Below are 13,830 nucleotides of genomic sequence, written 5' to 3'. Positions count from 1 at the left end.
TTTTTACTGTGTTTGTGGAATATGAATGATCACATTTCTCCATCTACAAGTCGAGTTCTTTTTCCTCATTTTCAACCCCATATCAAAACAGACCAATTCCTTCTACATATATTGAAGAATTTTAACCTGAATTCGACATAAGAAATATGTCATTTACAAGTGTTAAAATGATTATATACCTTTAATTCGACACAGTATGCATCCAATTTAGAGTGTAAGATGATCAGCAAACCTCCATTTTTGGCAAAATGGTCGGGTCTGAAGATGTCGAACAAGAGCAACGAGGATGTTTGCTCAAATAACGAGCAGGAAGGAGAGGACGCCTGATTGTCTCGTTTAGCCCCACCCCCTCTCACCCACAACCTTAACTATGTTATTTGAAATACAATGAAGAAATGTGTCTAAAAGTACCGTAATTTCATCATTTTAATAACACAAACCATGTGTTATAATTGGACAGCCATAATCTTATGAAACCACTAAAGTCAGGGGTTGACTTATAATCAGGTTTTTTTTTTAAATTCACCCAAATTGAAGTGAAAAAACAGGGGTCGACTTATACGTGAGGTCGTACTCGGAGAAATACGGTGAACTGATAGTGGCTGTTGCCTGAACATGACATCAGGGCCCAGGTAGCAACCAATCACAGTAGACTAGTTTTCTGGGTTAGGTCGTGGTCGTTAGGTTGTGATGTTTGCAAAATAAATCCTGATTGATCATTACCTTAGTTCCGAGCAATGTGAGTCATTTTATGTCTTTTTAGCAAGCGGTAAAATGTCCCACCCCGTGTGATGATTTAAAAAAATTAAAAACAGGTGGATTTTACTGCTTATTTTACATTCCATAAAAGCAGTATAAATCAGAAAATCATGTTCAGATTTATGGAGCTGCATAGATCATATTATTGTAAATAAAATTTGGGGGTTGACTTATCCTCTAACTATACACGTGTAATACACAAGGACTGTATTTTTTTTTTCACTTTAATTAAGGTTTATCACTGGTTTGTCATTCATGTGCTCCTCTGCAGGACAAAGAACAGATGTCCGCGGGCATTTACAGCACTAAATGGTTCTTACAGTGTTTCATTGAAAGGGTGAGTAAGTTGACGAAAGATACACGACCTTTACCATAGCAGTCAAACAGACTTATGAACCCAATGCTCACACAACCAAAAGTCGGCCTAGGCCAGGGGTGCTCAAGGTGTTGACCGTGGCTGATCGCCGAGTAGTGCTGTTTGACCGCATGACATTGCATTCACAACATGGGGGGAAAAACACTCTGCTGAAAAAATGTGTAATGTCTGTTGTGAGTCATTGCTTGATTTATTTTTATTTATTTTTTTCTTAGCGCACTGAATTGACAATTGAACATATTTTGGCTGAGTGAAGTCCAAGTCCAGTCCTCGACAGTCACAATCCAGCCTGTTTTTGATGATTCCCCTCAACCGGCACACCTGCTCTAAATGATCAGCTCCTCGCCAAGCTTTGCAGAAGCCTGATAACGAACCCTGATCATTTGAATCAGGTATGTTGATTGAGAGGGAACATTGAAAATAGGTTTGATTGTGGCTCTAAAGCATAGGTGTTGAACTCCAGTCATCGAGGGCCGAGGATATCGGTGTCCTGCATGTTTTCTTATTGTGTGTCTCCAACACACTTGATTCAAATGATTAGCTCCTTAGCAAGCTATACATGATCTTGAAAATGAACCTAATCTATTGAATCAGGTGTGTTTGAGAGAGAAGGTTAGAAAACACGCAGGACAGCGGCCCTTGTGGTTCTGGAGTTTGACACCTGTCCTCTAGACTAGGAGAGTAAGCCTGAAGTAAACTGTTGCCGTGACCGTGCTTCCGGTAGAAGCTTCAAAATAAAAACGCTCCAAGGCCGTTCGTGTCATACCTTACTTATTATGGTCGAGTTTATTTTGATGCATTGGCTTACCTTCTCATTCCCTATCAGTTACGGCCTGGTAAATGTGTTTGTCCTGCCTGGGTCATTTTGTTTGACTTTGCTTCGGTGAAAGGAGAAGCAATAATGAGTGCTGCAAGCCCCCTGCAAACTGAGCCAGTCACGCACTGTCTTCTCTCATTGCCGTTGGATACATTACACGGCCTTCTGTGATCTAGCATGACTGAAACAATATGCTTGGCTGTCTTTTTTATGTACATAACTCTGACCTCAAAACCATCAAACACCTTTCAATGAACTGTAACAGGTGAATCTAATAATTCTGGACAACAACAGAGGCAGTGAGCTAGCTGCGAGCAGGCACTCTCCAAGGCTACACCATCCCATTGGCCCATTACAGAATTCCTTCAATTTGCCATCCGTAGTCAAAGTAGATTTTTTGCTTTACTTTCTCTGGAATATTGCATCAGAAGCAATTTGAAGCCCAAACCCATTTAGGTCCACAATCCTGTGGTGGCGGTTTAGCACAATTGGGCTACTGTCAGCATTTCTCTTTCCCACTGAGTTGTCCCGACTGTCTACAGGCTTCTATATCAAAACCACGCAAGCGGCCTACTTTGGGAGAGAAGTCGAGCTTGCTAATGCAATAACCCATTGTGATGATGTGATTTTTGCAGACGCCATTTACATTGACCCTTCGCTTATGGGATGTTTTTATGCTGGAGGGAGAGAGGCTCCTCACCGCCATGTCTTACGCCATCTTGAAGATACACAAGAGTAAGATGTAAAACAGCTTATTGTTGTCAGCATTTTAACACCTGCTTTAACAGATGTTTTATTCTTTTGTCTTTGTATCTTTATTTTTCTAGCTACAGTATTTGAAGATATGAGGTTGCTAGGACATTCATTTGTGTACTGTGCCTCCGTCCTTACCGTGATGAGGACATACCACTAAAAAGTGCAATTTGTGGAGTAATTGAACAAATACTAGAATTATTTGAATGATATACAGTGATCCCTTGCTACTTCGCGCCTACCCTATCGTGCCCTCAGTGCGTCCTGAATTTTTTTTTTAATTAAAAAAATTAATTAAAAATGCTCCATTGCGGAGAGACGCACTGCAAAGGTTTCCTGTATGCCAGACAGACAATTTAACTGTAAATGCACTTGCCACGGGCACTCCTCAGACATCCAACTACTGCAGTACACATATTTACTTAAGTCTTAATTGATTAAACCTTATATAGAGTAACTGCACTGTTGTCCCTTCCCATTCCCATCCCTTTGGCTGCTGTCTCTGTAGGTGGGGTGGGCGTAGATTACAATTTCTGCGCTCATTGTTCGATGGTCGCGCCGGTAGCCAATCACGTGTCTTGTAGGAGTGCACGTCTCCCTCATGAAACTCTTGTTAGGTAGACGCGAAGGAAGCCCAAGGGAGGAGTTCTCGTCTACCTTATGAAACTCACACACGCTTTTTAGGTAGACGCGAAGGCAGAGCAGCACTATAGTGGAGCATTGTAAATCGCTTACTTTGATTTCTTTTGTAATAAATCGGAATTTCAAGTGTAAACTTTGAATGTTATCATGTTTGGTCAGCTACAGGCTTCACTCTAATTAGACTTCCGGGCGCTGATAATATATCTCTGTGAGACTACAGCCAAAGAAATGGGAACGGGAAGAAGTAACAGTACAGTTCCTATATAATGTTTAATAATTTAGGATTTAAGTAAATATGTGCAGTGCAATGATATTTGTCTTAAATACGTGAAGTATAAATACTTTTCATATTTAAAAAAATTCAGGTAGTCACAGGGGGGGACACTACTTAGCAGCTTTTCACTCATCGCGGGGTGGTCCGGTCCCCATTAACCACAAACAATGTGGGATTTACAGTATAATTATGTGTGTTTATGCATGTGTTTGTGTGTGGGGGAGGGTGCTAGCTAATATTTTGTCCAATATTTTGTCCAACTCTTTGGGTATACTTGTGGGTGTGCTTGTAGTTCCACGCAAGAAGTGGTGTGTATCTAAAAAGTATGGTCTCCTCATCAGTTACAAATTCACACAGAACACTTATGAATTTAAAATTTGTGTAATTAGTCACTTTCGGTGGTCCCCAACCTTTTTCTCTCCAAGAACCGATCAATGCTTGAGATTTTTATCGTGGACCGTCTCAAAATGTAAACTAATTATGTTGATTAAGTCAATCATATAATTGATTTACATATGCTGTTCATTTCAGTACAAAACGTTAATTAGATGCAAATGAGCAAAACCTTTACATATGCTAACTCATAACAATGAAAATACCTGGCACACACGAATGTTAACAAGCTAAACACATACAAGGCAGCATGATATTACTAGCTAGCCTGTTATCTACAGTCACAAATTGTTGGATCAACAAACTCATTTTGGGCATATGATCGTAAAAGACAACATTCTTACAAAGAAAGTACAACTTACAGGTACTCGTGGGTCAGATTTCACAGAGAGACAGAGCAACATGTGCGTCACCGACAGTGACTGCTGTCAATTGTAGCAACGTTCCTTCCTCACTACAAAATGTAATATGAACAGCGGGCAGAGGCGGCGCCCATAAAAACAAACAAAGCTCAAGCAAAAGAAAGCACAAATGAATGAACTGTAAAATATATGCTCAATCAGTTCCAAAACATGCATATTTTTTCGGTGCGGCCCATGCGGCCTGGTAGCGGTCCGTACCGCTGGTCGGGGACCTCAGGATTAGTGTATTACGACGATCCTTGCAAAATGCTCAAATGTTTCGTCGACTGTATCTGAAGTTTCAGATCAGTTTGAGGTGCCATAAGCATGCAATGTTTTTATCTCAATTCATATGATCTTACCTTCTCTTAAGGCTTGCATATGTGTGTTTGCGCAGAGCGTCTCTTGAAGATGTCATTGGAAGAGCTTCGAGAGTTCCTGCTGGAGCGACTTGCTCAGACCTTTTTTTACAGCGACGACATAGTTATTGAACAACTACAGCTCTGTATGAGTGAACTGAGGAAGATGAAGCTGGATCTTCCTCCCCCAGGTACATAACTGCTCAACTCAATCCTCGCTGCTTTTCCTATTTAGTGTGTCAACAAGCATTGCACTGAGCATTAAAGCACGTCAACCTACCGTGTCGTCACAATTACCAGGACAAAGCAACTTTGTCACTTTACTGATTATGCAAGAAACACCTCAAGGATGCGCCGGGACGCATCATCAGTGATGTATCCTGGGGTCACTAGGTGTTTCGGGTCTCACAAAAACTCTTTCTCCACAGCCACCGGGTGGCCTTTTCTGCAGCCCCACTTGCGGCTCTAATGGCCTTCCTCTTTGCCATTCATAAATTCCCAAGTGACTCAGGACTTTACAATGTGAGCGTCCTGCAAAACCCCTGCAGCCAACTTCAATAGGCTCATAGAAGATCCAGCCTCTCTCTCTACACTCCTCTACCAGCTCCTGGTACTTTGCTGGCTTTTTTTCGTTGGCTTCCTCAATTCGCTCTTCCCAGGGCACCGTTAGTTCCAGAATGATCAGATGTTTGAAAGCCTTGGAGGTGATGACCTGGAAGGAGAGATGTTGTTGCAATGTGTCGAGGGAATCTCAGCTGCTTTCCCAGGTCCACCTGCAGCTGCCAGTCAGATGCCGTGTGGATGAGGCCTGTTATTATACGCTGGCATGCACAAGGTTTCGCTCCAGCTTTAATGAAGGGGACTGCCTTCTTTGGCGCATGATGGTGTTTGCTAGTGCTGATGGCTGAGGCTAAGCTCTCTGTGATAGCCTTAAGCACCTGGTCATGGCAGCCATCAGCCAGGGCCTTTGGGCAGCAACTGAGCAGATGTTCTAAAGATCCTCTTCCAGAGCAAAGAAGACAGGAGGGCGTCTCGCTCTTTCCCCAGACATGGAGGTTCGCTGGGCTTGGCAGGGTGTTGGAGACCTCTTGCACAAGGAAACGGACCTGATGAAAGTTGAAGGAACCTAGATAAACCTCTTGCATCAAACTAGTTCCTAGCATGTTTGTTTTTGTTGAAAGATCGCTCATACCACAACATAGTGAAACAATTTATTTAATCCAGACAGAGTGGGAAGGTACACAAGGCCTCGGGCCAGTCCTGCCGCGGGTCGGAGCAGAAAATGGCAACGTTTCACCTTCCACATTCAGTTCTTATACCCTTTTGGGGCATGTAGTCCCACTGTGGAATGCAGGTGTGTGTGTGCGTAGGGATGGTGTCTCCAAAGGTCTTTGTTCTTTGGAAGAGGGAGGAAGTCTGAGCACCATAAACCCTGACTGATATCTTCTCTTGATGGCCACAACGGGCCTTTTGTTCCTGGTGGAATGTTGTGTCGGGGGATGCCATCTCTACCTTTTGGAGGTGATGACGTGTCTTGATTTCTCCTGGGCCAAGACTATATCTGTTTCAACCTGACATTACGTCGTCTCAATCTTTATTAGAATACCACAGTTCCATGAACACACTATTTTATTGATACATTGGATTAAATAAAAAAACAAACAAACATGTATTTGCTTTAAAGTCTGCCTGGAGGATGTTCGACCAGTTGATCCTGCACTGTGGTGTGCCCTACCACTTTGTCCATGCTCCCTGCTGCCACAGTCCCACCGACCTATGATTAGTTACTTTCAAAAGTAACTAAGTTTGACTGGAGGTTACTTTAGTCATATTTCGCTGATACCGACCAGCATAAAAACGGCACCTGGTTTTGCCACTTAATTAGAAGTGTGTTTTTAAAAGTCACGTTAAAGTCACATATAGCGAGAGCGAGCGAGAGAAAGAGAGAGACTGCGCAGGCTGCACTTGAGCACCTCATCCACAAAGCAGCTCAGATCGGTCGGACTCAAATGGCTCGACAACGTGGCTTTTATTTTCCTTACAACTTCACAATTGAACGTGGCAACTCAAAAACAATAAACGGAACCATATTTTTATTAATGGTCACACCGACGTCACCCGCCAATACGATGTAAACAAGCTGTCATGACCTGTCACGTCACCCCCTCGTGGAGCTTTATCTTATTGCAGGACAGGCCTGTCCGAGTAAGGGGTGGAACCACCGGCTGCGCACCTGTTCTCAATTCCATCACCTATTTAGTGAGCCCTTTTTTTGAGCGCCTTACATTGTTATTTGTTTTGTTTTTGGCACGACTTTCAACGTCGCCGTCCTGCGGGTTCCGCCCCTTCAGTGGTTTGCCTTTTACTTACTGGACTCGCACTGACTCCTTTTGTCATTAACGCTTTTCGTTCTGTCGGGTTTTGATTTTATTTATTCTCTAATCCCGGTGGCGTGTTACGTGCTCCTTTGGTTCATAAACTTCCTCCTCATTTGTTACTTTGTGTTCGGTGTCTGTTGGGTCCATACAGGCCCGTTATTTCTGGTGTCGCAAAGCGTCACACAAGCCCCCTGCTCAGCGTCGTTAGCTGTCCTGTGACTGACCGCTCCAACCAGAGCATACAAAGGACAACCCCCCCCCTCGCTTACACTTGCACGGGTGCAATCCACCCTCATGCACATTAACCCAGTGGCAACGAAGAATTTATAACATAACTGTTCCCCTTTTCCTTTAAAGAAAAGTCCGTGATGTGGTGAATCCGCATAAAGAAAAAAAAAGTCTGCAATGTGGTGAATTCACGATAGTGGAATCGCGAAGTAGCAAAGGTTCACTGTATAATCGTTTCCAAAAACAAATAGGTATTCTTACTTGAAATTTAACTCATGTTTTCATGGCAAAACTCAAAACAATAAAACAATACATTTGGGGTCTTCCTGCAGTCAGACTATCTGGTGTGACTGAATGCATACTTTACTCCCTGCATTCTCGTCGATTCTTTCAAAATAGTGTCTTTTGCAACCATCCACCAGGTGCTACTGCAAGGACTAATAATGTATGCTTCTTTCTGTGTTGTCACATTATCTAACGGTTTCCCGCTTGGACATGTTTCAAAAGAATCAATGATGATTTAAAATGTGGCCTCCCTGTATGGAGTTTTCATGATTTTCCCGTGCCTGCATGGGGTTTCTCCTGGCAGTCTGGTTTCTTCGCTCATTCAATAAAATGCATGGTAAATATATTGGACACTCCAAGGCTACATTCATACAGCAGGACTTAATGCTCAATTCCCATATTTTGTGAAATCTGCTTTTTTTTTTGTGAGGTCATTCACATTTGACACATTACAGGTCTATGAACATTAAACAGCCCCAAACTATGTTTTACTTCAAAACACTCCACAAACACAGCAATAAGATAGAAGCTCCACACTGACAGACCCAAGGCATCACATACTCAAAAACATTTTTGTTTTGAGGACTTGCCAACCCCACTGTGCTCCCCCCAACAATATAATCCCTTCAACAGTATTATCCTCTTGTTTTCTCAGGGAAGCCCGACGAGTTGCCACATAAGCCTTTGGGCCAGGAGCTGCCCGTGCTGCTGAGTCCGCTGGAGCCATCTAGAGTGAAGCGTTTCACAGCCAGTGATCGTCCCAAAGCAAGACTCTGCATCCATATCATATCCGACCAGCCAAATTCATTATCCCCAGAGCAGAGCCCCTCCAAAGACATTCATGATCAACATGATGTGCAAGTTCCTCTTCCTTCCCCAGACCCAATTATTATCCACAACCAGGTTCTGTATGCCTCAGATGACTTCCCACTGACTGGGCCACCACCTTACCAGCCCCCAGAGATCCAAGCACCCAGAAGTCCCGATCGACTCTCGCCTTCTTATAAGCATAGCGTTGAGGTTCAAGAGAACTCAGAGCTTCCAGATGTACACTCGATAAATAACCTCACCCCTGCAACCATAAGCGCTGAGGGAAGCTCCAGCAGGGTCCTGAGGACTCTATCGGCCCCCATTGTTCTTGATTTATCAGAAAGTGAGACGACGGCAGGAATAGTTGATTGTAGTTCCCTCGACCAGCTTTCAGATTCGCTCTCATCAAATAAGACCCACACACAGGAGCAGTCCTGAAAACTTGATGAAAAACGCCTGTTGTGTGTTACCGACTCATTGCTTCTCTCCATTTTGAACATTAAATTGTGAGTGCCTAGTGCACATGCTGTGTCTCTGAAATGGCTGGCATGGATTACATTTTCCTCACATTTTGCGGGGCTGTTCCTTATAGAATACAATATGAATACTTTTTATGTTTTATTTAAATTTTCTTTATCAAGGTGAGCCTGTTGTCATATGCAATCTCAGTTCTGTACTGTGAAGAAGGTATACACAAGCTGATTATAGTCTCAGCCCTTTTGTCACACCAGTTTTGCAGATACTTACAGACACTGAAGCATCATAACAATACTGTATGTAATGATGAAACATGTCATCAAATAACTACTGACTTGTTGCTGAGAAAATATTTCTGCACCTGCACCCAAAACGCTGCAGGTTACCGGTAGTTTTACAGCATCAGGTTAGCGGCTTTGTGATCTGTGGTGAAATGTCAATTGATAGCACTAGAGTTGAGTCACGCTGAAGGAATATGTGCATCAAAATATGTGTACAGTATAGCTATATTGATGAGCAGGGCAAATAGTATGATATGTTGATGAGTAAAATTGCTTCGATTCTTTTACTCAAATGATGAATGAACTTCCAGTTTGGGCAAATAAACAGACCGTAATTCCCCCAAAATAAGATGCACCTGTGTATAGGATGCACCCTTAATTTTGGGGTCAAATTGTTGTATTTTCTGTGTTATCTTGTATAAAACGCACCAACACTTTGGCGACAATGTAAAAAAAATTATAGCAAAACAGAATAAATCTCATCTTCCTAAATTCTTCATATTTTCTTGTGTCCATATTCGTAACTTATATAATTTTTGTGGGTTATGTCAGTGTGTTTCAGATGTCCCACTTTGTGAGCGGTCAGTGAAAGCAGCACCATTTGGGTTTCCTTTTCCTTGCGAAGGGGCTCGAGTTCATTTTGCCCATAAACACTCACAGTTGCGCAGCATCAGTGTTTCACTAAGTTTGTAATTGTGTGTGTATGCCAAAGGAGCGCAATTATTAAACAAGTCAAATGGAATAACTTGTCACACTTAAATAAATCAACAGGCGACATCATAACTTTTACATGATCATAACAATTTTAATAATATTCCTGTGTGTGAACAAGGATGGACTCAGACGCAGGACTCAGTCTGCTCGCTTCTTTTATTGAAAATAATGCCGTGACAACCTCAGCTAAAACAATCTGAATTTAGCTTGAACAGGCACTTGTTGCTAACAGCCAACTAACATTGCCCCTCTAGTTTGGGCCGATAAATTAAGTTATTGTAAGCAAAAACACAGCCAACATTGCTTATGTGGCTGGCGAATCAATCTTCCTTGAATGGTGTTGAATTAAAAAAAAAAAAAAATCAAAATTTTGAAGTTACCGTTTATAGGACGCCCCCATAATTTTGACCTTAAATTTTGGGGAAGAAAAAAATTGTGTCTTATATTTGGGGAATTACGGTAAACAGTATTTGCACAAAATCAGCCTTAAGTCTCTGAGAATTACATTTAATTCCCTCGAAATGTACATATAATACATAGAGGTAGCTCAAACTACAAAGTTACACAATTAGCATGTTGCGGGTTCAAGTCCCTAGTTTTGAGAAAAACACATCATTCCATAGCAACCAGTGCCTATACAGTATAGGGAAAAATATATTGATCCAAAACTTTCAGGAAGTGTTGAATGACCGCTGGAACGTTAACCCCAATTGCAGGTAAGGACACCATCTGACATTTGAGTGCTTTGAAATCTAGGGAGTTTTGACGGAGATTTGTTTTAACGGATGAAATTGGGTGAAAATGGTAATTTGGCCTCAACCCCAAAATAACTTTCCCATTAGAAGTACAGTTCATTCCTGAGGCAATGTCTGCCAAAGTGTGCTTGTTTTACAGTGTGTGTGATTTTTAAGGTCAAATGATCTGCTTTGGAAATTTGATTTAGGTTTTTGTGTCAAAAGATGAATTGCCATTTGGTCGTGCTACGGCACGGCGCAACGCAACTGTTAAACTTTTTTTTTTTTTTTTTTACGTAAACGCAACTGCTAGATGCCACACAAAGACGCCACACAACCACAAGCGGAAACACTCACTTTAACGGCATCGCTCATCGCTACTCAAGTCGCTCAATACTACACGTAATACCCTTCATATTGCACTGTTCCACTATAGACATTTACTCCATGGGCGTCACTAGACCTAATACTGTATTGGGGTACAAAAGAATCATGAGCATGTGCAGAGTGCGCTAAAACAAACAAACAAAAAAAATACATTCAGCACATCCATCTTTCCACCCATTATCTGGAATCGCTTATCCTCACAAGGGTCGTGGGCTTGTGGCTTGCTGGTGCCTATCCCAGCTTTCAACGTCAGTAGGCGGGGACCCCCTGGACTGCTTGCCAGCCAATTGCAGGGCACAGAAAGACGAACAACCACTCACGCACCCAATTACACCTAAGGACAATTTAGAGCATAGGTGTCAAACTCCAGTCCCCGAGGGCCGGTATCCTGCATGTTTTCCGGTTTTGTCTCCCCACCACACCTGATTCAAATGATTAGTTCATTAACAGGAGCTTGAAAATGATCCCAATCACTTGAATTAGGTGTGTTTGAGAGAGAGAGTTCCAAAACATGCAGGATACTGGCCCTCGTTCGACACCTATGATTTAGACTCAAAATCATACACCTTCCAAGCATGTTTTTGGAGTGTGGCAGGAAGTGCCTGGAGAGGAGCCACACGGGCTCGAGGAGCCCATGCAAACTCCAGAAAAGAAGACCTGAGCCTCTTGTGTTTACTGCTTTTATGTCGTGCTTGTTCTGATTTCCGCTTTTCAGTTGTGCTTTTTGTTTAGGCTGAGTTCACAGTCCCCTTGTCGTAACGGATGACTTTTAGGCTGACTTCACAGTCCACCGCGAAGGCTTAATAACCGCCCAGCGCAGCATTGCTTCGGCACGCTTTCAAGCATCCTCACAATGTCTCTTGTTTTCCCATCCAGCGTTCTTCTTCGTCGAGACACTTTGGGTTTGTACTTTGTGCCTTGATACGTTATGTGATTTGATACGTCACCTTTTGGGACTGTTTTTGTTTCCACGCCCGATGTGCGCTTTCAGTGAATGAAATACTATTGACTATCCACTTCCTCATGTGTTTGGCTCGGGTACCGCGGTTATTCACAATAGAGCCAGCGGATTTTGAACTCTGGGACTCTGAGGTGGACGCGCTAACCACTCGGCAACAAAACCTGACATGTTTAGCCATGTTTCTGGTGACAATTACAGAATTTGTACTATATTTTATGGCAACAAAACCATAGCCTATATACTTTCACTGTAACTACTGTGACGAAACAGGATAGTTTTAGTCAAAGACAACAACTGTAAAGCAAATTAACATGGTTTTCTTGATACAAAGAAAAATATTAGGTAAAAGGTAAAATAGGTAAAAAATGCCTCAATCAATATTAATATGTAATACCTAGGGGACTCTCATTTTATTTTTGCAAATTTGCAACGCCTGCCTGGAGAAGATAGATTTATGTTGCTTAGCTGGATAGAACTTCACTAACTTCTTTCAATCCCCACTTCTTTATCCCTGCCATGGGCAAAAATCTTTCTGATATCCATCTAGAAGTTACAATTTGAACCAAATTAAAACCAAAATAATATATTTTAAAAATTGTTTAAGGTTCAACTTACCGACTTCATCTGCCCGTTTCCCTTCATCTCTCTCTCTGTTGCTCTCCCTCTTGATCGATCACTCACTGACAATTAGTTTAGTTCTTTTTTCCATTGATGAATTTTTACTGGTGTCCAATTAAATCAATCTTCTCTCGCACAAGTCCGTGTGAGGCGAAGCCGTTTGCTATTTCCAGGTGAACGTAACAGGCAATCCAATTGGACAAAAACAGTCAATCAATGTACTTTTGCTAGCGTTGATTGGCTGCCACTTTCTGCCAAGGAGAGCACCCAGAAAGCATATCTAGATGTCGAGCAGGGAGAGAGGGTTATCGTGAGCAGTTACGAGCAAAATCTTATTCTGTGTGCAAAAATTTTCATTCATTGCTCGTTAATTGCTCGATAGTGGCACATATAATTCCATACAGGGGCGTCCACAGGGGTGGTGGAGTAGTCGTCTCCCAGCTGAGAGGCAGTGGCTTCGATCCTCCGACCATCAGGATCATGTCAAAGTGTCCTTGAGCAATTACCAAATTAATTAGGCATGTGTGCGGTGCTTACGTGGAACGTCGTGACACATCAACACAGTAGTAATTACTGTAAGTATCATAGAAAGTGGAATGTGCGTTCTAAAAAGATTTCTTTTTTTTTTCTATTGATTAATTTTTTTTTACCGGGGCACAGCAGATCTATACTGGGGCACGTGCCCCAGTAAAATTTGTCTAATATGTCTGGTGACGCCGGTGATTTACTCATCAGTATTCACTCCAGCCTGAAATCTTACAGAAAGTTGTAAGTAGACTGGAAAGATCACGAACAATAATCCTGGTTCCAAGAACATTATTCATTTGACCACAGCGCATAAGAAAACCATCTTCCATCCGCACCCACCTGAGCAGGTCTAAAGGCCACTAGATGAGTCGCTACACTAATCTATGGAAGCTGGATTTAAATTTTTTTTAAACTTTTTTTTCAAGTAATCTAGATTTAGAAACAAGTAATATACAGTGTGCCATAAATTTTATTTTTTTCTGGGGAAAAAAAATCGGTAATGGAAGGGTTAAGTGGCTTGGTTACTTTCACCTGGCCCAACTGTAAGAGGTCAAATAAAACACTGATTATCAACATTAAAACATGTCCTCAAAAGTGCAGAATATTAGCATCCACTAAAATCAACCGCTTACAAGAAAAGAAACACATACTCAGC

General features: G+C 42.1%; 1 protein-coding gene across 2 annotated transcripts in view; it reads left to right on the top strand.

Moving 5' to 3' along the window:
- LOC148425142 (USP6 N-terminal-like protein) overlaps positions 1–9,725 on the top strand; it is a 33,171-nt gene extending 23,446 nt beyond the window's left edge. For both annotated transcript variants that reach the window (XM_088413853.1, XM_088413854.1), the window contains 4 exons: positions 1,031–1,096; positions 2,588–2,687; positions 4,813–4,965; positions 8,321–9,725. In XM_088413853.1, coding sequence (XP_088269979.1) covers positions 1,031–1,096; positions 2,588–2,687; positions 4,813–4,965; positions 8,321–8,913 — 912 coding nt within the window. In that variant the 3' untranslated portion in view covers positions 8,914–9,725. The remainder of the gene's footprint in view (positions 1–1,030; positions 1,097–2,587; positions 2,688–4,812; positions 4,966–8,320) is intronic.
- Positions 9,726–13,830: the final 4,105 nt, after the last annotated feature.

The sequence above is a fragment of the Hippichthys cyanospilos genome, chromosome 4 (assembly GCF_059441005.1).
Source record: "Hippichthys cyanospilos isolate Australia breed blue-spotted pipefish chromosome 4, RoL_Hcya_1.0, whole genome shotgun sequence".
NCBI classification, from domain to species: domain Eukaryota; kingdom Metazoa; phylum Chordata; class Actinopteri; order Syngnathiformes; family Syngnathidae; genus Hippichthys; species Hippichthys cyanospilos.
The sequence above is the reverse complement of the archived record's forward strand: the minus strand, read 5'-3'. Positions and strand labels throughout refer to the sequence as shown.